Raw genomic sequence first — 24,561 nt, 5'->3', positions numbered from 1 at the left:
GAAACTGTTATGTTCTCCTTTATTTTGGGGTGTTTGGGGAACCACATTGATGGTACCATTTTTGTGTTCATTTGCCTTCCTGAAATGGAAGTATATCCTTCTGTAGCTGGGATGTTTTTAAATTTGGCAGTTTGGAATCTCTGGTGGTGGAAAAGGAAATTGGCTTCTATCCCTCCCTTCTGGAAGCGAAGTTACAGAGCAGAATAACCTTTCATGCATTATTACAGCCCTCGAAGTTAGGGGGTGTCCCCAAACATGAAAGTGTGTATGAGATGGGCTTGCCTCTAGAAACTGACCTTGTGGGCTTTCTGAATGACTGATGGAAAACAATGTGATTTTTGTTCTGTTTGTTCTGATGCAGCTTCCATGAGGCAGTCTCAGGCTGAACCCGCAGATATGCGCCCGGAGATATGGATTGCGCAGGAGTTACGGCGTATTGGAGACGAATTTAATGCATATTACCCAAGGAGGGTAATGCTGTTTTCTTTACCCCCCTTTTCCCCTCACACCCTCCCTCCCCCTTACATTTAAAAAAAGAACAAAATCGCAAAGGAGACTGGTTGTAATTTGGAGCTTATTCTGGAAATGAGGGCTAGTACTTGTGTGCCACTGCCACTCTTCCTCCTCCACCATGTCCAGTTTGTTTCGTGGCTGAATTTCAGTGGTGGCAGGTGGAGGGGATATGGTTAGGAGGCTGGCGACAGGATTTTAGGAGCAAAAACCTTAATTAAACCCTCCGTGTTCACCAAAGGGATTCTTTATACACTTTGAAATAGCCCCACAAAAATACTGACAGAGGCTTCAAGCCATCATGGGTTTCTGCCCTCCTTTGAGGCAGTTTGGGTCAAAGTTGAAGACAAAGTTAAATTTGCATCTTCACTCAGCCAAAGGGAAATGTGCCCTGCGACTTGCCAGGAAGAGCAGGAGAGCCTTCTTCCTCCCAGCTGCCACTACTGTGCTTGGTGTCCCTTTATTGAAATAGATGAGGCCAATAATTAATAGCCTCTAATTTGGGGTATAAAAACTCTACCCCCCCCCAAATTGACTGCCACAATTTTTTAGATGTGCTGTTGGTTTAAAAAAAAAAAAAAATTCAGCCTTAGGTCTTAGTCTGCAGACCCAGTGTGTGTTCTTTTTGTTTTGCCCATTGGGATCTGCATTACCCTTTAGGCACCTTTCTGTCATGGAAGACACTTTAAAATGTGTGGAGGTAGGCTCTTGGGACTGTGTGTGATGGCTCTCCTAAGAGGTACATCAGCAAACGTGTGATAGAGTGGGATTCAGGCTTGCTTGCCTTTTTCCTAACAACCACGGATGAAGATTTTTATGTTGCTTTATCCAGAAGGCAGATGCTTAAATCTTATCCTGTAGGAAAATGACTCCCATCATTCTTTTTTACTGTGTAACTTCTCATCTGTTTGCTCTTTTCCCAAACACTGTTGTTTCATAGCAATACCTGGTAAAGATTTTTTTTTTTAAATTACCTTTTTCTTCTGGATGAGTTCATGCTTAGGACAGCCCAGTATTTCTGTTCTGCTTTAAATGTCTGTCTTGTTTGTGGGTGGCTATGGCTTAGTAAATGGATGTTGCCTGTAGATTGCTTTCAGTCTTGTTTCCTTGTCTGTATATAGTACCTTGTAAGCATTGAACATACATGGAGACATTTTCCCATCACAAGAAGGTCTTTCAGTTCTTCAGTATAGAATCGCCATACAGGGGTTAGTTTGGGACTTTGAGAATCCGCCCCCCCCCCCGCCCCCAATCCTTTTTCTACATTCTGTGGGGGCATATGTGAGTGTTTGATGGGAAAGGTGCTAGAGTATGATTGTCATTAATTGGGAGGTGTCACATTGATGAATGGGCTATGGAATTTCTTGTTTTGCTGTGTCTCTAGCTAGCAGAATGTCTGGCATCCCACACCTGATAGGGACCTAGTCATACAATATAAATGCCCTCTCAGCCTAGATCTAAAATGATCCTGGTTTTTGCAAGGTTGGTTTGTTTTGTAATTTACCACCAAAGTCACTGTCCCCCTGGTTCCTCTGCCTTGGCTTCTCTGATGGGACCTCAGGGTTGCTGTGTGTGTGAAAACAGCTTCCTGCTGGACTAGGAGAGATTGATCAGGATATTCAGGATGTTGGTCCTCATGGCAAGGTGGGGAAGACACAGGTGAGCTGAATACATGCAAGTCCAGCAGGAAGAGGTCCCTTCTGATGGGTGTGGCAGCCCCTCGGGGGTGAGCCTGGGCCATGAATTGACCAGCATGCTGGGCCTGCTGCCTTCCCCATCTCTGAGGGGGTGGTAGCCACCCTCAGGGCCAGGTCTGACTTGGCTGGGACTCCCCAGGAGAGGAGACGCTGTGGGCCCTTGGTGCCTTCGGAATCCAAGAGTTCAGGGCACCGACATAAGCCACCATGGAGCTGCCCTCAGGGATTGGATCAGAGCCTTTGGCCAGAGAGCCAGATGTGTTTGAGGATGTTTTGCACAATTTTCTCTTTAAATATACACGAAATATCAACAGCTCTACAAAGCTTTCCCCTAAGCCTGTGCAGATGGGTCTGGTTGATGTGTCTCGTGGTGGCCCTGTGTGGTCATCAGTGACCAGACTGGCTAGGGTGGCGTGGCGCTTGGAGCCCAGCCAAGCCCACAGCCATCCCCTCACATGGGCTGTCAAGGTGGTGGACAGTGCTGGCCGTGTACAGAGGAGTCCTGGGCCATGGCGTTGGCTTCATTACCCTGCGTCTCCATCGAAGGTGGGAAAACCACCCCTGACAGGTCACACTCTCCCTCCCCAGCCCTCTCCCAGTTTCATGTTGGGGAGGTCATAGCTCTTTTTTCAAATGAGATGTAAGCTGTTTGTTCTCAATGCTTTTGGCAAAATAAATATATCAGTCTCATTGCAGTATTTTGCAATAGTTTGCACTCGTGAACCTTAGTTGGCATTTCTCAAAAAAAAGAAAAATGGATCAGTGCAAAAATGCCATCTCGAGTCACTTACCAGGACTGTGGCTTTCTAAAAAGGCTGGAGTAATGGGGAAGGAGTAGGGACAGCCTATAACCTGACTTTTCTGAAACAAAACCAACATACCTGGGTCTCCTAAATAGCCAGTTCAAAGCAGCAGACAGTACCTGGGAACAGTGACACAGTGATGCCCACTTTGAGAGATGTCAGATTCAAAACCATCTGTTATCTGCAGTCACACTGACGGGCCCCTCTTGAGTATCTGGGGAGGAAACGGGAGGCAGTTAGCTTTCAAGTTACAAGCTGTCTGCCCCGGGAGGGGTTGCTTCTTGGCCAGCGGAGTCCACTGCACTGTGTGGGTCACAGCCTCTGAAATGCTGGGGGTCTCCGCTGGCTTCATGCCCCCACAGTACCTTTTGTAAAGTCTTGGTCGTTTGTTGCCATGAGCCTTGCGAAGCCTGACAGGATATTTTCCCGTTTTTCCAGTTAGAACAATAGAGGAAGTTGTCGTGTAGTTGTCATGTGTTCAGTGCGCTTGCGGGCGGTGGGGAAGCGTGTGAGACGGAGCCATGGAGGCTGAATCCTTGAAGCAGGAGGTGACAGAGGCCCAGGTGAGCACAGAGTCCCCTGGTGCATGTTTCCCTGTCCTCTCGTGATTTAGCATCCTTGCCCCAAACCGCCCGGCCAGGGCAGGGCCACCCGCCCTCGCCCTGATGGGAGTTTTACTGCTCCAAGTCTGCTGTGTTTTTGTAACTTGGTTTTGAAGTCATTACAGACTTAAACCAAAGTTTCAGGGACAAAGACCCCTCTTGTATCTGTCACCCCAGTTCCCTGCTGTGAATATCACCCCACGTTTGCTTTCCTGGTCTCCCTCCTGACACCCACCTGTGTGCAAACTCTTTTCTGAACTGTTCGAAAATAAGTTGCAGGCACAGGCTTCCTTTACTGTTAAATTCATCAGCGTGCACTTTGTAAGAGTAAGTGTATATCCTGTGTAACTGCAGCATAATGATCGAGGTGGGAATTAACAGTTACATTACTGATGTGGCATCTGTACCTGTGCAGACTTTGCCAGTTGTCCTGACAGTGTGACATTGCGTCCTCAGGGCATTGTCTCCTGAGGCACAGTGTGTCAGGGACTCTGGTCAGAGGTGGTGTCCACCACCACCAAGTTGGTACTTTTGCCCTCAGGGATGGAAGGAAAGTATGTGTAAAAGAACTTTCCTGTCACTCCTCTAAGTTTACTTCACTAACCAACTTAAGTCCATGGGCTCCTGTTTCATTCAGTGGGTTTTATGTGTTACTCTCAATACTGGATATGATGCTGAAATTGTCACAGATTTGGCCAATGGCAGCCCCCCGGCTGCCATTCCACCACGTCATTAGGCGTGAAAGTGCCTCGGCAGCCCAGGCTCCCATAGAACATGATGTAGGATAGAACCCCAGGCCCAGAGGGTGCTGGAACCCTGGGATGCACACTGGACGGCCTGCAGCCCCAGGGGGTCCCAGCTCCCATGGCGCCCTGTATCCAGCTCTGTGAGGGAGGGGGCTGGGGGCCTCCTCACAGGCAGCTGGCTTTCCCTGCGTCCTTGAAGGCCTCTGCTGGTGGCTTTCACAGCTCAGAAGTAGCATGAGTACAAGTCCCAGCTTCATGTGCTGGAGGGCGGGTGGGCAGGGCTGGGCCCTGGTCCCCTGGAGGCCTGGGGTGTTGTGTGCTCACCGCTGGTTCTCTAGATGGTGTCCATTTGGGTGGGATTCTTGACGCTGGGTGGGGTTGCAGTCTGAGGCTGTGCAAGGGGGTGCCAGGCCCTTCAGAACACAAAAGCATGTGCTCTTGGGGTGATTAACCCCATTCTCTAACCACTATGCCCCACCCCCCAATATGGAGGCTAGGATGGGTCACCTTGCCTTGCTGTCTGATCGTCCAGCCCGAGTTGCTCTGTGCGCAGGTTGGCTGCTCTTGGTTAGCTGTGACTTGGAGATGTCCTAGTGGAAGTGGACAGCAGCACATAAGGCCATGACAGGTCTCTGGATGGGCCAAGAAGGAGGTGAAAACTCTTTCATTATTTGATCTCAAGAAACAGTGTATCTTTTGTTCCCACTGCCTACCTCCTGCTTCTGTCCTGGGCATGTGCAGGCATGAATTGACCCATCTCTGTGTAGGAGGAAGTGGAGCCCTGAACCAGAGAAAGCAGAGAAGAAAGGGTGTCTTACAGGCTGATTTTGAGGGAAACAACAGTTTAATTGGAGTATCACCATGTTAGTGTTTTCATATAAGTCGAGCCTTATTGGAAGGGGGTTAGGGGTGCAGACTCCCTCTGCAGTTGAAAATCCACGCTCTGTTCTCTCTGCCTCAAAACAAAGGAATCGATAAATGACTCACCCATGGCAGGAAGCTGAAAGAGTTTGGATAAACTCAGGACTCAGACCCTAGTTCTTTGTGTTTGCGGCTTTTAAAAATATTTTTTTATTAAGACGTAATTGATGTACAGTGTTGTGCCAATTTCTGCTGTGTGGCAAAGTGACTCAGTCATATATATACACATACACACATTCTTTTTTAATATTCTTTTCCATCATGGTCTGTCCGAGGAGACTGGATATGGTTCCCTGTGCTGTACACTAAGACCTTATTGTCTGTCCAGTCTAAATGGAGTAGTTTGCATCTACTGACCCCAGACTCCCAGACCCTCCCCCGACAACCACAAGTCTGTTCAACCCCAGTTCTTTCAATTCCACGTGTTGTGTCTCTAATCCAACATTTCCCCACACTTAGCCAAATTAACGATCTGTAAAATGAAAACACAGGTACTATATTGGGAAAAAAAAAAAATCTATCTATAAGTGGGCCTCTGTGGTTCTAAACCGTGTTGTTCACGGATCACCTCTGCTGTATGTGAACTTGAAGTCTGTGTTGTCTTTCCCAATGAAAGTCCCTATGCTGTTTGGTTCTCCTTTTTAGAAGTGATATTTTTCTGTAGAGATTCTTCTGTAAGTGGACAGGGAGGGTCGGAGATGCAGCTTGTTTGGTGATCGCCTGAACCAGAGGCACGTGTTCTCAGACAGTCCTCTTTTTAGGCCTTAGTGGATCAAATGTTGGAATTCAAGCAAATAAGATGCTTTCTGTCACTGTCTGAGAAAAGAATAATGAAAAGTCTGTGTATCAGACATTAGATTGAAAACCAGACTCACCCTGTCTCAGGACTCAAGACTCACACCAGTTGATAGAAGGGCAGTTTTCGGAGCAAAGACAGTCAGGAGTTGGATGAATACATTGGCACCTACCATTTAGCTCGTAACACAGTTTCCAGGTGGAGCAATTGTTTTCCTTGGAGTCAGATGGGGCAGTTGTGGTTTTAGGAGTCTGGCACACCTGTCTTAGGCTTGCCATTTCCGTACCACCAAGAAGGTGAAAAGAAGGACCCCGTCACGGAGACGCCAGAGCCTGTGAGAGAAGAGCCATCCTTCCTGTGACATCAGCTCCTGTTACTTTCCCTGAAACCTTCCCGAGAGCCTAGGGTTCATATTGTCTCCATGGAGACAGCAGCTGCGGGTCGTGGTTTATTGGACCAGGGCCTTGCATGACTTGTGGAGGAGGAAGTGTGGTCTTGCAGGAAGATGGAGCTCCCAGACAAGTGCAGGCTCAGACCTTGAACCCTGACTCCGCACCCCATCCGTTCACCTTCAGGCTCCCCATTTCCGGTCAGTCTGCTGGGGATGTAGTGATGATGAAACTAAAGCATTTAGAGATGGACCTAGGAAGTCCTTTCATCCCTTGTCACTGTCATTCTGTTTTCTTTCACTTTGAACTATAATTGAAACACTTCTGAATTGGTCTTCACAGTTGAGAGAGATGCTAGTAACTTTGTTTACCTGTCTGCTGAATATCCTGCTTGTTAAAGGAAGCGTGTGTGTGTGTGTGTGTGTGTGTGTGTGTGTGTGTGTCAGACCCCTGACACGCTGTGTCTGTCTGGGTTATGCAAATGAGAGCTGAAGTTGAGGCCCTGGTGTGTGTGTGAATGGCTGGCCAAGCTGGATGTGGTTGTGTGTTCACACTGCCCCCGAGGGTGCCATCGGGCTGTGGCAGGTGGCCACACCTGCACGGCTGCCTGGCCCTTGGGGGACCAGAGGCCATTAACACGTAACCCTGCGGAGGTGCAGGTGCTTGGAGGGGGACTTCAGAGAGGTCTAAGTGGGGCTTTTTTAATCTCTTGAGGAGGAAATGAAGATGCACTTGAGGCTTGGCCCTCCGGCCGACATACAGAAATAAGAAGCCTCTCGCATCATTCTCTGCTAGACTTCTCCCAGCTGAGCCAAAGCAGAGAGGTTTGAGTTGTGGTTAAAGTGCTTACATCTCATTAGCATTTTTTGCATCGGAAGGCTGGGGCATTTCAGAACGCTGTGTTCTTGGCTCCGAATCTGATACTGCATCTCATGGAGCCTGGAACAGGAGATGTAAGAGCCCTCACTTCAGCTTCCCTTATGATTGGCCAGAGCATAGTGACACACCTCACAGGTCATGGGCCAGGGTTCTTCATTTCAGCCATCCTGGGCCCTGGGCCTGAGGGCTGACCAGTTATCTAGAGATCCACTTGGTTATGGTACTAAGAAAATCCAGTGTGTGCCAGCTTAATGGGGAAGAGATTGTGCGTCCTCCCAAACACCTTACCTGTAATAGGTTCTTTGAAATGATGTATTGAAAATGGGAGGGAAGTGGGGTTCGTGCAGTGGAGTTTTTCTGTGCCGTTTGGGGATCACATCACCAGTGTAAGGGGACTTTGTCGAATGCTGTGGGAGAGGGATCTCACCCCTGGTGCTTGGGGCTGGAGGGGAGGTGTGCCACATCCGGCTGAGGGGCTCCCCAGCTCCCTTTCCACAGCTGTGTTGACATCAAGGCATGTAAGGCACCAGCTATGCAAATGTCTATGCTGCCTTGGTGATAAATAGAAAGTGAATTTGGTCTTTAGGCAGCATGGCAGCAGCACTGGTCTGACACCTGGGAACAGCCACGGATTGGGACCTGCACTGACATCCGAGCCGAGATGCCCTGTGACTGTGGTTCTTGGTTTAAAGTGGAGAGAGGCCGGCTCCTCCTGGAGATCGCCATATTGAGTTGTCACACGCAGGCCCTGTTCCTCTGTGACCTCTGTTGCTCCCTGTCATTTAAGCTGACATTGAGCGTGACAGGTTACGAATGGGTAGAAGTGGTCTTCCATCACCCACGGGGGCCACGCTGTCCCTCACCTCACCCTGTCACCTGTGATTATGGCAGCGGTCGTCATCATTCTGGAAGATGCTGTGATAGCCCCCCACCCGGAGGGGTGGGGAGGGCAAACACCATCCAGACAGACACCACGTTCTCCCTTGCCCAAACTGGAGCAGAGGTTCTGTCTCTCCCAGAGTCCTTCTTGGTCTCAGAACCCAGAGTGCAGTCCCCTGTAATGTGTTCCCACCTAGAGGTAAATCTTCATTAATAAAAAGTTGAGAACATCCTGGTCATTCCGTGTTGAAGTTCAGTAAGAAACCAGTTTTTGAACAAGTCTTAAAAATTACTCCAAGTCTCAGTTCTGTAGGTGTGCCTTGCTTTTTGGTTTGTCTCCCAGAGTTTGGTGTTGGGCTCTTTTTGGTAAGACAACAAAGGTAGTGTTCTGTTTCCCTTGTTACCTTGACTTCCAGGAAACTCTAACCTGAACTGCGGCTCTCTTGCAGCAAATCTCAGCCCTAGTTCCTACAAGGGAACTTTTTTCTTAATGTTATCTGTGGTCTTTCTTAGCCTTTATTTTTTATTGCACTGCGTGGTTTGGATGGTGAACTCCCCCGAGCAGCACTGAGTGTGCCTGTGTGTCGTGCCTACTGAGACACGCAGCCCAGGGAGTTTTGGCCCCACTTTGGAGCATGGATCTGTGAGCGTATGTTCTCCACTGTGCTGATAGCTGAGCTGAGCTGTTTGGGTCACTTGGTAGTTCCAGATCCTTGCTCTGCGAGCTCTATCTGTGAAACGGCAGGAGAGGCACACAGGCTCGGGGTCGCAAAGACTGAAAGGTTCGTGCCTAGTTGTTCTATTTAGCAGTGACAGTGATTCATTTAGCTTTTCTTTTCTTTTTTTTTTTAATTATAGTTGATGTAAATGTTCTGTCAATTTATGCTGTACAGCAAAGTGACCCAGTCACACATATATATGTGTACACATTTTTTTTTTCACATTATCTTCCATCATGTTTCATCACAAGTGACTAGATATAGCTCCCTGTGCTATACATATACAGTAGAATCTCACTGCTTATCCACTCCAAATGCAATAGTTTGCATCTACTAATCCCAGACCCCCAGCCCATCCCATGAGAGTGGGTGATTCTTCTCGTCCCCAAGCTCAGGCGCACAAAGTCCAAAAGCCTGGCGTGTCTGGTTCACTTGGCAGAGGCCAGGCACGTCTCCATCTGCAGCCCAGTCAGAGCTGCCTTCTGCGGGCAGCCTGGGGTCAAGGCCTCTCCCACATCCCGCACACCTTCTTCCCTGGGTAGGGCATGAGAGCATGTTTTGCTGTGATTATTTTGGCTTCAAAATTCCATGATACTTGATAGGTGGTCTCAAGTGCAACTTGAAATTGGTCCCAGTGCTAAAGCCGTGGTGGTGGCCGGTGCTGGTCCCACTGCCTGCTTCCCTGTCCCACCCCATTTGGAGGCCCCACAGGCTGCTCCCTGGCCCTGGTAAGTCAGCTGGACCCTGCTCCCCACTCTAGGGTGGTCCCTTGCCACAACCCACTTCTAGCTGTGACTTTGGTGTGGCCGTGCAGCAAACTGCTCCGGATTCCTTGCTGAATGCTCTTGACACTGTCTCCAAGCTTCAAAAAAGAGTGAGTCTGTCCGGTGAAGCTCAGAGCACCTGAATCCCCCATCACCTACCTTTATGGGCCTGCTCTCAGACAGAATAGATCTGGAATGTGACATTGCTTTTCATCCTGGTTTTTTGCAGAAAATCAAGTACTTAATCACCATAAATTTAATTTTCATTAACTGGCTGCTGTTTGCTTCTTGTCATGCGCGGGGCCTGCCTCTCCTCCTGCAATGCCTTCAGTAACTCTCTGTCCTCAGAATCAGCCCGGGGCTCGGCCCTGGCTCCCCTACCCTCCACCCCCCTCCCAGCAGATGCTACCCTCTCTCTCCTTTTCTTTACCTCGGTGTTGCCCTTGTCACAAAGTCATGGTCATTTGCACGGCTCTGTCTGAAACCAGAGTGTGAGCTCCATGAAGGAAGTGCTGTCATGTGGCTCTGGACAGGAGGGACCCCCCCCAGCATCTGGACTATGTTTGGCTGTAGGCCTTGGGTTTCCCTGTAAAGTGTGGGTGTTCTCTGTCTGCGAGGTGGGAATCTGTACCTGCCTGCCTCCTGCTCCAGGAGCAGCGGCTGTGGCTTTCTCCTGGGCCCTTCCCACCAATGGTGGCCCTGTAGGCGCCCTGTGGGAGGCACTGTGCCGTGCTCTTCTGCACGTGGTGCTGGTGGCTCAGGGGTGCCTGAGAGACCTGGGTGCAGACACAGACTCGAGGTCAGGTGTTCCCTGTGACACAGGCAGGTGTGGAGCAGGAGCCCCTCGCCCGAGAGGAGCGTGGACTATCAGGATGGCCATAAAAGTCAGTGAGCCCAGATAATGCAGTTCCTGATCTAGACCATGGAGGTGAAAATGCCCCATGGGCAGGATCTACACCACGCGTGCGTGTGTGCGTGTGTGTGTGTGTGTGTGTGCGAGACACACGCACATAAATTATTTGTGCCTAGTAGCTCATTTCATTCTTTAATAATCTCTTTACCCAAATGACTCATTGTAATAGATCTCTCTTAAGTGTTTTTATGATTTAGACTAAAACAGTGTTACGTAACTCTGGACTAAGAAGTGTTGTTTTTCACTTAAAGGGCAGAGGATCAGGAGCAGTGGTTGGTTGAGCATGAGCGGGTGTATTCGTTGGCCAGGGCAGCTGGAGCACGGTACCATGGACAGAGGGGCTTAAACAGCAGAAATGTCTTTTTCATGGTCTTGGAGGCCAGAAGCCCCAGGTCCTGGGCTGGCTGGGCTGACGTGGGCTGCCCCCACCCCCACCCCAGCACCGTCTGGTGCAGACCGGGGGCTCTGAGACTCCTGCACAGGAGCTGATTGGTACAGGGGTCAGAGGGCAATGCGTCTGCCAGACCTGGGAGTTGCCTGTCCTCCAGACCTGCTGAGCCAGCAGCGGCTCCGGCCGGCGGTGCCAGCTGTCAAGGGCTTTCTGGGCTGGCACGGCTCTTGGCACTAGTGATAATGGCTTCCTCTGTTGAATGTCGTCCAAAAGCAATTGTTCGCTGGCTTAACGGCGTGTGCCATGTCGTCACGTGTGCCGTCCCTGTGTCCTCACTAACTCAGATGTTGCAGCATCCTTGCACTTGTCAGGGATCGGGTGTTCTTTTGCCAGATTTTTCTTTCGTTCCCCTGCCACCCCCACATATCTTTGCACACCCCAATGTTCTTCTCATGTGAGATGAAAAGCGAAGCTCAAACTAAACTTGGGAAGATTTCTCTGTCTCTTGTCCTCAGAGGATGCATGGAAGGTGCCTCCTCTCCGACGCTATCAGTTCCGGAATGTGCAGTTGGCTAACTATCAGCATTGGGGTCTGTCCCTAGCATGTGAACCCCATCCCCCTGTGGTGTCGTTTTGCCTCTGTTCTCTAGTCCCAGCCATAACAACTGGTTGGCTTGAGATTTCCCACCTTGAAGTGATAGTTTAGCTGAGCCCCACGCACGCTTTTCTTCATTTTAGTAAGCCGTGGTTTTATTTTGAATAAGCCTCTTTCAACCTGTTAATATTAGTCTCAACTAAAATTAACCTTCCCCGAAATTATTCTCACCCAGAAGCAGCAAAGTAATTTTGAAAGTTAAATCAAAACAAAGCAATCTTGTGTGTCAAACAGATAAAAATCACAGACTGTGGTTTCGGAGCGCCTCTGCAGGCATCGCTTACATAAAGCCGCTTTCCTCCATTCTGGTTCTGGAAGGAGCAAGGGAAGTGCTCTGGCCTTATCATGATTCTATCCTGTCCAGCCAGCCCTAGAGGACCGTGGAAACAGCAGCCGAGAGGGCACTCCACTCGTAGCTGGCGTCTGAGGGCAGGGTTTGGGTCTAAGAAGGGAACGCCTGTCCTTAGCCTGACTCTCGGCCGGTGGTTCGGGGACGTGGGTGGGAAAGCACCCCCCAAGCTCCCAGCGGAAGAAGGGGGTTGGTGGGGCACTCCAGACGGAGCAGAGAGTTGGTCTGGGCTGTGGATTTCAGACCTGAACTGGGAAGCAGGTTGTAGCTCCCTTCATGGAGGCAGATATTACCAGCTTTGACTGTTTCAGAGTTTACACCCTACACTGATCTGCCAAATGGATTGGAACTCAAAGACCCCAGGCCCTCCGAGATCTTGAAATAACCTGGCTGTTCTCTTTTGAACAGTTTCTCGGCTTGTCATAACCTATGGTGGTCTCTGGCCAACAGGCCTTTTCTATTTTTCGTCACTCTTTGACCTCCACTCTGCGGTGGAAGGGGGCCTGGGGTCAGCTCTGCCAGTATCTGTGACCTTGGCCGCAGTGCTGGGCCAGTGGTTTACCCAGTGGAGCCACACGCCCACAGCCAGAGGCGCAGTGATGCATCAGTGCTCCACTTTATTTAGCTTCTTGGGGCAAATTACCCCAAATCGCTGGTTTCTCAAATAAATTACAGCCGCCTGCAATGAGGGCGTCTGAAACATTTGAACGTCAGTAATTCGGTCAGGAAGCTGCTTACCTCTTATGCATAGGTTCCTTCTTTCCCTTCTCTGGCTGCTCCAGGGCCCTCTTCCCGGGACCCCACCTCCAGGGCTTGGGGTGGCTTTTCTTCAGCACCTGTGTGGAGGTGGTGGGCATGTTCCCTTGCCAGGGTAGATGCTGCTTCTGATCAGGCAACTCTGGCCAGTGGTGGCATCCACTGTGGAAGAGTGGTTTTCAGAAGGGTGAACAGATTCAGGGACTCTTGGCGTTTTCCAAGCATCCTTTTTGGTCACTTTAAGAAAGAAAATCATTTGGTGCGCCTGCTCTTTATGGGGTGACGTCTTCCTGTGCAGGGGCGGGAGGAAGGACTCTGCTTCTTGGTCTCAGGAAGACTTGGCATTTGGGTGACACGGTGCCCTCTAAGGGGCATCTCCATAGCTGTTAGGATGGGACTGGTGGTTGCCTTAAATACGGGCATTTTTCCCCTCCCCTACGCCCAACCCCCTCCCCGCCTCAAAATAAGTTGTGGCTGGAAAGTAAGCAACTTTCCTTTTGTTGTTTCAGGTCTTTCTGAATAATTACCAAGCAGCCGAAGCCCACCCTCAGATGGTTATCTTACGACTGTTACGCTACATCGCCCGTCTGGTGTGGAGGATGCAGTGACGCTGGGTTCCTCGCGGAGCTGGGACGTGTGCAGACATTTCGCTTGTTCAGACCAACGAGCCCAGCACTGTGGTGACGAGCCCAGCACCGTGGTGTCTCGGTGCCTCGAGGTGCAGCCCACGGTTCTTTGCCGGAGGGGCAGGCAGCCGGCTGGTGTGTCCCCGGAGGACACTGAGCTGCACGTGGACCTGACCTTGTCTATTGATCACCCCCATGGCAGAATTTCTAATGGAGCTTCTGGTGAATGTAAATGAGGGAGGATTTTTTCTTTTTGAAACTGTGTACAAAATCATGGTTCTCCAGAGCAGGATTTGATGCAAGAATGATGTTTTACATGGGGTGTGGTTTTTTTTTTTTTTTTTTTTTTTTTTCCTTTCCCACCTTCTTTGATAAGAACAGGTTTTTCAAAAAGGAAATGGAAAGAAAGGAAATGGAAAGTTTTTAACCAGCTCAAGTGATTTTTGTACTAAAATTTTAAGAACCTTTTGCCTCCTCTCAGAGGATTATGTAAAGACTCCAGTGGAAACTGAGCCAGCTAATTCATAAAGCTGCCTTAGTTTATTTTTAGAGGTCACTGTATAGCATTTTTAAACGGGAGCAGTGTGGAGGGGCCCACCCTTCCCTGCCGTTGCCTTTGGGCCTTTTTTTTTTTTTTTAAATCATTAATTATCAATACCAAAAAATTCTTCTGAAATGGAACTGATGGAAGGGGCCAAAGGTCTCTGGTCAGCCTGTATTGACCTGCCACTCCCGTTTTGTAAATATATACTTACCTCCTTAAATTTGCTTGCATCTGCAGCAAAATTTCTCTCTCCCTGTGTCTCTCCTCCTCTCTCTTGGTGATGCTCCTTAAGCCTGTGGTGACACTGATGCACACGTTTGGTCCAGGGTATTTTCATTGTAAGAAGTGATTGGGTCAGAACACACGTTAGCATCTGCCTGCATCTGACACAGCCTGACTTGTGCTGCGTGGCTGGTAGCTTGCTCACTGGGTTGTGCTCTGTGTTGGTTTTCATTTGGTTTTGACAGCCTTGTCAGTTAGAATTGCTCTGAAGAGATCATCGCGGCCATAACACAGAATATTTTGCCCCCTTTGCTGTTGGTGTTCCCAGATGCAGGCTTTCCCCAAGTAGCAGGATGGACTCAGCCCAAGGTCCCAGGTGGTGCACATGCCCACCTGTGGCCCCATCCAGCTGCAGGTGTCTGAGGTGGCAGTTGGCACAGGCTGTGGGCGGGGCTTCAGACAGCAGTTTCCTGAGCATCCTGGCTTTTCGTCCACCTCTGTTCACCTGGCCTTTGATGGCTAACCCTTGGTTGCCACCCTTCGAAATAGAGACTCAATTCTGCTCTCAGCCGTCCCATAAAAAACCCCATTGGGCACAAGTCTGAAATGCTCCCTTGGCCTTCTGACAGCTGTCCATGTCACTTGCTCCATTTCCCTCAGGAGAGCTGGGTTTTGTCAGGCCCCTTGAGTCCATCCCCTGCTTTTGGGGGTGCCCTCCCTCCAGCCTGCCGTAAGGATGGCAGGGAACGGAAGCCCTTAAGTGGGTTGGTCTCTTCAAAGGCAGTTCGGCTACTGGGGAGACCTGAAAAAGACAGAGTGTGGGAAGAGCGGAAGTGATCATTCTGTGAACCCCAGAACTCCTACAGTTTTTGGAACCTCGTTATCAAACAGCTTTTTAAAAGAAAGACATGATTTCCCAAAATGAGTCAACAGTGCCAATAACTATCGTATTTGCTTTTGGCCCATCGAGGACCAATGTTTCCACATTATGGGTTGGAAAAATCCATCCATTTTTGTATCTTCCTAATTTTATATAAATATATATATATATATATATACATACATATATATATATAGCATATATACTTGTTCTTTAGGTAGCGATATTTGACTCCAAATATTCTTCCTTTTTAAAAATTTTCATTTCCCCAACTATCTCCTTGGGGTCTCGAATTGTTTTAAATCCGTGTTGAGTCTCAGCTTGTGTCCTCGACATGTCTTGAACCCCTCTGTAGGATCCTCAAGTCTACGCGGTTGTGAGGTGGTTGGTAGGATCACGGCCGTGGGTCTGCTGGACACACACACCAAAGACGTATTTGGTTCTGGGCTGCACCCCTCCCAGGACCCCCGTACTTTCATGCCAGTCTCTCTGACTGGAGCACTTTACTCTGTTCCTTTGGCCCCGGGGGCCGGGTGCTCCTGGCCCACGTGCAGGTTTACCTTGGGCTCGGTGGCCTCCAGGCCCCCGGGCTGGCCATGGAAGCAGCCAGTGAAGAAAGAAGAGATTCCATGAATTATAGAAGTATTAAGAGGATGTTGCCCAGGACTAGGGGAGGTGACTGGATGTCTCTGTACTGTACATTTCTGTTTATCAGGATGCCTCCCTGGAGAAAGGATGCCCACGGTGGGTGTACCTTTGACTTCCTAAGTTTGAATCTTTCTTAGACTTTTTGTAGGAAAAAAAAAAAACAAAAAAAAACAAAAAAAGCCTCCATCCCTTTTTGGAAACTTAATGCGGGTTTTGTGCCTTGACCACCTCGTCTCTTGTGAGGTTTGTAGAAAGTGTCCTGTGACTTTTCACAGAAATGCAATAAACACACAGAAAATTAACTTCCTGAGTGAATTTTCAAATGACCTGGGCTCCTGCCTAGAAATGAATTTTTGAAGGGTTTTTTTTGGGGGGGGGGGTTGTGGAGAACCAGGTAAAAAGATTCCTTCTGATTGGAAAGAAACTGTACACAGTGGACTACCACTTTCTCCTGTTTCCCCTTCTTAATATTGTATATATTTTGACTATTTATTAGATTAGGAAGTCATATTTTACTTATCAACTGAGCCAAACGTCTGTGTGCAATTATTGTTTCCTTTACCTTTCTTGTAAATTTTTGTACAGCATAAAGGAGTAAAAAAAAAAAAAAAAAAAAAAAAAAATCACTTTTTTACTAAACTTTTTCAGAATTGAGGATTGTAAATATTGTAGATTCTTTTTCTGTGTAACGCGTCCTACTGTTCCATAATGCTGTAACTTGTAGAAATGTTGTATATTTATTTCTGGCTTATTTAATGTCTTACGTTCTAAAAGGTGTTGCTCCCCATGACCCCTCACCCCTGCTGTCCCAGGAATGCTTTAACTCTGAGGTGGTGACTGGTCAGCTCACGGCAGGCTCCGTGGTCTCCCCAACGTGGCCCTTCAGCTCTGATTCCGGGTGTTTCCACTCAAATGGGTTTCACTTCGTCAGGTTTGCCATCCCCTCGGTGAGGTGTGTGTGTTTAGACACCTCCCCAGAGACCCTAAATCCATCAGGCTCAAAAATCCACTCTGGAACTCTCCAGCGACTTTCTTTCGTCCCCAGACGAAAGCAAACGCTGCGACGTCCAGGCCACATCTTAAAATAACCACCAAAGTGGTATTGTTGGCCACAGGGAGAGCTTTTTCCATTGGACATTTACCCCTGACCACACAGTGTTGAGAGATATGAGAAGATCCTCTCCCAGAGATGCTGCCGTGAGTTTGCGGAGGGCCAGGGCAGGCTGGGATGAAGGCCCAGGGGGGACCCAAGGACCCTGCTTCCTGAGTGACTTTAGGACCACCTTGTACCGCTAACCCCTTGTGGGTGAGTCCTTGAGTTTCTCCTGCCCCCTTTGGCTTCCTGTGCTTTGAGATGCAGACTAAACTGTGTGTCTTTAGGAATTAATTGTACACCCCACACCCCCAGCCCTGAACCACTCCGTCCCTCTGCGTTTGATCCCACCTGCTTCTTCAGGGTGGCGCCTTCCTCTTGCTTTTCCAAAGCCTTTGGGGCGGTGGGACGGGGGCCCGCTGGTCTGGGTGTTAAGATGTGAAAGCCTTCCTAGCAGTTTTGTGTCCATAGGTCTGTCCTCCCGGCTGATTTAGCCTCTTGCCTGTGGGTGGATGTGTCCACCTGAGTGTGTCGCTAAACCAGCTGGGGTAACTCCTGTCCTGCTCTGAATGGCGTGGTGTGCAAAAAGCAGCCTCAAACTGCGAGCTCAGTAACTTTGACTACTTTTGTATGGGAATTTCAGACTTTCAATACTCTCAAGTTTTTTTGTCCAGGTTCTGTGACCACTAGTTACTGTATCAGAACTCGTCAGGTACTCGTTTATAAATAGCACTGATCTGTCTGTATACTGATTCATCACTAACTTGTTTCCTAGGACCCAGCATATGTAGCATTTGTATTGCAATTTCCCTGGCTTACTTGTGTTTTGCACTGATGAATTTTGACAGGGTAATTGCCACTTTACTTGTGCAATACTGCTGTAAATAACTGCAAATTTTTTTTTTAAGAAACTCGATCTTTTATGTTCTTAATTTTATATAAATAAAACTTTCAACTAGTTTTGGTGAGCTGTTTGATTTGTTTAACCAAGTGGTAGAGACACCCGAAATCATTTGGAGGGATGTGATTCACCTACATAAATACCATAGAGTCACACTCAGCCCTTGTCACTCACAGAGTATGTGTGGCCCACACGCAGGTTTCATGAATTCTGACTTGAAGACAATTCTCTGTATGTACAAGCAAACCACTCTTTAAAGTTTTGAAGTGGCTGGTGAGCACGACTGCAGAGTGTTCTACCCAGGTTGTCAGGTGTGACTCAGCACCTGGTTAGGAGGGGGTGGTATTTGGTGATGGGTCTGAACCACGTTGATCAGTGACTATGGCAGATACCACGCCATCTCACTTCATCTCCAAGTTTGAAGGAAATCCAAAAGATGAGAGTCTGGTTTGACTCTAGGAGAAAGCATTTATCTATAGTACTGGCTATAGATGGGAATTGACAGGGACCTAGACCCATGCGTAAACCGATCACGGCCACCTCACTCAACTCAGGGAGTTTCAGGGGCCCACGCTATGCAGTGGGTATGAACATGTTTTAGGAACAGCAGAAATCTGAGCCCGATTTGGGGATAGAGGTTGTAAAATCCTAAGTGAGTTGCATAATTTGCCACTTTCACTCTGAAGTAAGTGCTGGGTAAGTTCAGGAGCAGCTGGGCTTTGTTTGAAACTGGTGGTATATATTAGCTTTTCATTTTAATTAGGTGAGCAATGCATGCGTGTACAGATAGATTTCTTTATTTCAAATCAAGTGGTGGTTCTGGCTCTGAGATTGCCAACACTGCTTCCTCATCAAGGCAGGAGGTTGAATTTTCCCAGCTCATTTTCTCTGCAGCATGGGTGTGTGTGTGTGTGTGTGTGTGTGTGTTGTTCAGCACTTTGCTTTTCTGTAAACGCTGTAAACTCGGTATGTGGTTCTGACTGGGCAGTAGGTCACAGATCTTTCCGCAGTGATTCCACCCAGTGCAGGAAGAAGCAGCTTGCCTATTGTCCTGCTACGGCATTTCTGCATCATGGGTGCTGCCTGGCTCTCCCCTTGCCAGCCTGCAGGAAAGATGCTGGGCGATGGATGGCAGCTTCAATAGGCTACCAAGATGCTGCCAAACCAGCTCTTCTACTTCCCAACCACCTGCAGGACAATACCAGCCTGGAGGGTGAAGGGTGGTGCCGTTGGCTGAATTCAAATTTCCCATGTCCAACAAGTATGATCTTTTCAGGCAGTGTTGGCATCTGCCTTTTTCCTAAAGGCCTTGGCTTACTTTCAGTTGAGTCTTTATTTTTCCTATTGGTAATTAGCTCTTTATATGTTCTGGGTAAAAGTCTCTTGTATGTTGCAAATATGTTTCCTCAGTTCTGTGGTCTTTTTTCCCAACATTTGAAGATTTTCAGACATACAGAAATGTACAGCGAACTCCCATACACACACCACCTCAAATCTACCTTTCACATGTTATTAAATTTCCTTGATTATGTATCTATCTATCTGTTTATCCATCTTACCTCTGGTGCATTTCCAAGGAAATCATGGTTGAGCAATCTTTGCCCTAAATTCGTCAGCCTGCACATCACTTACGGTTCATTAAATTTTTTTAAATTTTATTTATTATTTTATTTTATTTTGTCTTTTCAGGCCACATCTGCAGCATATGGCGGTTCCCAGGGTAAGGGTTGAATGGGAGCTGTAGCCGCTGGCCTACATCACAGCCACAGCAATGCCAGATCCGAGCCATGCCTGTGACCTACACCACAGCTCACGGCAATGCCAGATCCTTAACCCACTGAGCGAGGCCAGGGATCGAACCTGTGTCCTCGTGGCAGATTCGTTTTTGCTGAGCCACAACAGGAACTCCCATTTCCTTTTTTTTTTTTTTTAGCCGTGCCCACAGCATGGACGTTCCCCGGCTGAGGATTGAACCCAAGCTACAGCAGTGACAATACCGAACGCTCAATTCATTAATTTTTAATAAATTTTTAATTTTGATAGAAAATTTACATATAACAACTCTTAAGCGTGTAGTTGCTAATTCTTAACCAAGGATACAGCTGTCACCCAAATACCTGTCAAAAAGTGTGGTGTTCCCTGGTAGCCCAGCAAGTTAAGGATCCTGCATTGTCACTGCTGTGATTTGGGTCACTGCTGTGGTGCAGGTTCAGTCCCTGGCCCGGGAACTTGCACATGCTGGGGGCACAGCAAAAAAAGAGATAAAGATCATGACCGTTATTCCAGATAGTTCCCTCAGAGGGGCTCCTTCCTCATCAGTCCTGCCCTGCCTGCCTCCAGGGGTGAGCTGTTTTGATTGATTTTTTTCCACCGGCAGTTAGTTTTTCATTAGTATAGTCTGAATGGGATCATGCAGTATGTGGTCTTTGATGTCTGACTTTTGTGCTGCTCAGAATAATACCATCATCAGTAATTTCTCTTTTTTTTTGGCCGAGTAGTCTTCTACTGCATGAACCGACTTCTCCATTGTCTTTAGTGAACCACCTGGGCTCTTACAGTTCCGGCTAGGATAAATTAGGCTTCTGTGAATATTCATGAACACATCTTTTCCTGAACATTGGTTTTATTTCACTGCATGTCTTTGAATGGCTGCGATGTTTTTCATGTAGTTATCACCATTTTAGAAGTCAGATGTATCCATATTACTTAGGTTTCTGCAGTGTGTATTCTAAGAGCCCTTCCCTGTGCCACCATTTTAGGTATATTTTCTGGTATTCATATAACACTGCAGTTCATTTTCATCTTTAGTCCACCCAGAATTTTTTCTATGATGGGCTGTGGATCTAACATTATTTTTTTCCAGCCAAGACTGTCTCTTTTTTCCCCCAGCCTGAGCTGGCTCTTTGACATCCACCAAGTCTCATATTGAGTGTTTCCGTTTTCCATTCATCTTTTCGTTGCAGCTACTTTTTGCTAATTACTACAGTGTTTTGTTTCCAACTTCTTGCCCTTACTTTCTGAGATTGTCGCAGCTGGTCCACGTTTTGTTTTTCGAGTGCATCTGGGAATTAGTTTAAATGTCTTGAAAAGTTTGGTGGGGTCTTGCATGGGACGGCAATCATGATACGCATTCAGAGAGCGCTGCCAAGGTGGGAAGGATTTTTATCAACCAGGCTTGTTTTTGATGCTGTTAGTACACTTGACTTTTCTTCCCATCTGTCCTGCACCTTTCCTGTGAACTTTTCTGCAGGGGGGTGGGGGAATGGGGCTCATCCCACCCTCCCCCTCCCCCTTTCTTATCTCCACCAGTTTCTCTTTGTGTGCCTGCCTCCCACTGCTGCCTTCCACCTTGGAAACTTTATCCCCAGGGCAGCCAAGGGCTGGCCGGGGGCCTAGGCTTGGCCAATCCATGGCTCTTCCCCAGCACTTTGAATGGAGAGCCTGTGAGCCAAGCAGGGCCAATGGGAGGGCTGCATCCCGTGGCTGCAGGGGCCACCTCAGCATTCCCTGGCCACCGCGCCTGCTGCCCTGCCACCCACGTGCAGGTGCCTGCCTGGTCTCCCAGCTTCCTGTCTGTTCCTTGAACCCAGGGCCCCTCCTGTCAATTCTCAGCTAAATCAGCTGGAGTCAGATTCTGTTGCTGGCAGCCAGAGACGCTGACTCATTCCTACCCGTGAGGAAAGGCTGCATCAAAGGGCCGTAAGGGGTCCCTATAAACAGGACGAAGGCAGACAGTGCATGAGATGAAAGGATGATGATTAAAATGCCCCTTTGGGCCAGAGCAGAATGGGGCTGTAAGATGGTGGCCAAAAACAAGGCAACGTGCATTCTCTTGTCCTGTCTCGCTTCTACCACAGAGGCACCTGTCCCTCAAAACTCTCTTTCCTGAACCTAAGCCCTGAGTCCTGAGGAGAACTTATCACCCAGGAGAAGATAGAGTAGCTTGTTGAAGGCCCATTTTTCCACACATGACCCGTGTTTCTGAAAGGGACTCTCCAGGAGGCAAAATTCTAATAACACCTCTGCTTTGTCTCCTTAAACCAGACTTGGGGAGCCTCAGCTCTCTAGTAACCCCTTATCCACTGACTAAATAAGATCAAACTTGGGGAACCATTCTCAAAAGACACCCTAAAAGAGGTACTATGTTCTGTTGTTGGCTTTCTGGCCCCAAAGGACATCAGAAGGCTTATACCACCTCCTTACACTTTGAGTCTTCTAGGTGGTCATTTTCCTAAACAATCTATTCAATCCCAGGTGCAGATAAAAATGTAAACATGCATTTCTAACCTCAGACCCCCTGCAGCTCTTGGTGACCTTGCCTGAGGGCCTTCTGTTGACATGTGGGTTCCCCCACCCCCCAAGTTCTGGGTGTGGTCTGAGCCTGCTGACTGCCACCCCTTGTCCTGGAAGGTGTGGCCTCCGTCTGGGGAAGCTGTGGTCCCCTCCCTCTGCCTACTGCCCCACCACCAGGGAAGAGCAGCTCCCAGACACCTGTTCACATGTAAGGCCGTGCTAGTGGGGGAATTCTAGTGCCAGAGTGACAGCATAAAGGGGTCACAGGACCCCCGAGGATGGTCTCCCCACCTGGAACGTAGACTGAGGGTGATGGGTTCAGGAGGGCCCAGTGGGTGATCATCGGGAGCCGGCTCTGTTCTCCCCACATTCGCATCTGGCCCTGGAACCTCTCCTCTGAGACCTGGAGCCTCCCCAGCCCTCAGCATCCTGCCACATCTGCCTGGGGTTCTGCCCTATGTCTGAGCCTGGAGCCCCAACTGGGCATAAATGTTTCTTTTGCTTGTCTTATCCTGCTGCACAACCTGGGGTGCCAGGACAGGGCAGGACTTGGAGTTCAAGTCAGTCCCCCCCTCCACCCCCTCTCCCCACCATACACCTCTTTCGGCTGTTCTTTTGGAGATTGAAGCTGCTCCAATTTTCCTCTCTTAAAAAAAAAAAAAAAAAAAAGTATATGCATAAAGATTTAAGTGCATACAGTAAAGCGTACCATTTACTCCAGCAACTTTGGTACGTGTCTCTGGCTGAGGACCCATCTCCCCAGTGGAAATACAGAATCTGTCCAGCTTAAAGCAGTTCTGTCCAGCTGCCCAAGGCCCAGGCTCACCCCTGGGCAAGGAGCCATCTCTGAAGAGGCATGAGGAGAGGTTGGGGATCTGGCTGGGGTCCCCCAAGGCCCTTCTAACAGGAAAGGAGCAGCCTGAGACTCTGTCAGAAACTCATCCCCATGTTACTCAACTGTGACCTTCACGTCAAAATGTGTCACTTATTTGTGCTGAGCAGCCCAACACAGAAAGCCCTGGAGGAGAAGATCTGGCTTATTTTCTTTAAAAGTAAATCAATTCTGTTACCTTGACGTCTGGACCACTAGTAGAGGAGACCCAGGCCCCAAAAGCTTTCTTGGTCATTGGATGGTATTTTGAAAAGTTATCTGGGGAGCAAACATTTTTTCTTCTTCAGTGAGTTCCTAGAAAATCGCTATCCCATGTAAGAGCAGGTGAAAAGATTTTATTGTGTTTAACCCAAATAATTTGGGGGAAAAACTTGCATTCATTCCTTTGTGTATTCACTTGTTCAACAAGTGTTTACTGAACAGCTATTACATACCAGGCACAGCTGACTCCAAGTGCTCAGGACTCAGCAGGAACCAGACTGCTAAGACCTCTGCCCTCCTGGGGCTTCCATTCAGTGGGGGTCTGGGATCCGATACAAACAGATGAACAAAATGAGCAGACAGTGAGGCAGGCTCCTTTTAAATTCACAGGGCAGTGGAGGCCTTTCATCATAGAACCAACATAATCTGACATGAATTATGTGAGGAAGAGTCCTCTGAATTCTTAGGGGAGGAGGAAGGAACATGATGGCTGACTACGATGTGCCATCAGGGATTTATTCGCCTTTTATCATAAAGGACATGATTGGGACAAATGGTGACATCTGAATCAGATGTGTAGATTAGATAATAGTATCACAGCAAGGTTAATTTCCTGATTTTGACCATTGAACCACGGTTGTTTAAGAGAATGTCCTTATTGGAGCTCCTGTTGTGCCACAACAAGATTTGCAGTGTCTATGAAGCGTCGGGACACAGGTTCGATCCCCAGCCGGGCAGAGTGATCCGTTGCCGCAGCTATGGCCTGAGTAGCATCTGCAGCTTGGATCTGATCCCTGGCCCGGGAACTCCACATGCCTTGGAGCAACTGAAAAGGAGAAACACACACACAAAAAAAAACCCAAAATAAAACTATGTGCTTTTTCTTAGGGGACATGCACTGAAGTATTTAGGGATGAGGGACATTGCGGGTCAGCAGTTTACTCTCAGACATCCCGAGAAGCATCACAGGCATGCCCGAGGAATATATCTCTGGGGCTTGGGAGGAGGATAAGGCAAACGTGGCAAAATGTTAACCTTTGGGGCATCTGGGTGGGGACGGTAAGGATGTCATTTACACTATTTTGCAACCTTTTCGTAAGCCCGAATTTATGTCGAAATCAAAAGTGAAAAATGTCAGACCCCTCTGGCTGTGCCTGGGTGCCAGTAGCAAGCAGAAGGTGGGCACCCAAGATGGTCAGGACTTCTCCCAAGAAGCCTGGGACCTGGGACCCTGGGACCTGATCCTGGACCGAGAGAGGGATGCTCTGGAGGCAGAGGAGACAGGACCTCCCATGAGGAAGGAGGGGGAACAGGACCAGGGGAATCCTAACTTCGGGCTTGGTCCCAGTGATTGGAGGGGGTGGCAGTTCCTGAGAAAAGAAGTGGGGGTGGGGGCTGGGATGGGGGGAGGGAGGGCTCCTGGAAGACTCTGTTCCGTTAAGCTGCCAACTCAGCTCAAAGCTGATCCAGAAACAGTGTTATCAATTCATTT

At 48.5% G+C, this 24,561-nt stretch overlaps 1 protein-coding gene across 12 annotated transcripts in view; it reads left to right on the top strand.

Moving 5' to 3' along the window:
* Positions 1-17,742, top strand: part of BCL2L11 (BCL2 like 11) — a 46,206-nt gene extending 28,464 nt beyond the window's left edge. For 4 of the 12 annotated variants that reach the window (XM_021085830.1, XM_021085826.1, XM_021085829.1 and 1 more), the window contains 2 exons: positions 362-471; positions 13,279-17,742. In XM_021085830.1, the coding sequence (XP_020941489.1) occupies positions 362-471; positions 13,279-13,377 (209 nt within the window). In that variant the 3' untranslated portion in view covers positions 13,378-17,742. 12 annotated transcript variants of the gene reach the window in all.

This window comes from Sus scrofa, chromosome 3, assembly GCF_000003025.6.
Source record: "Sus scrofa isolate TJ Tabasco breed Duroc chromosome 3, Sscrofa11.1, whole genome shotgun sequence".
NCBI lineage: Eukaryota > Metazoa > Chordata > Mammalia > Artiodactyla > Suidae > Sus > Sus scrofa.
Note: the sequence above shows the minus strand (reverse complement) of the source record. Positions and strands in the feature narration are given on the sequence as shown.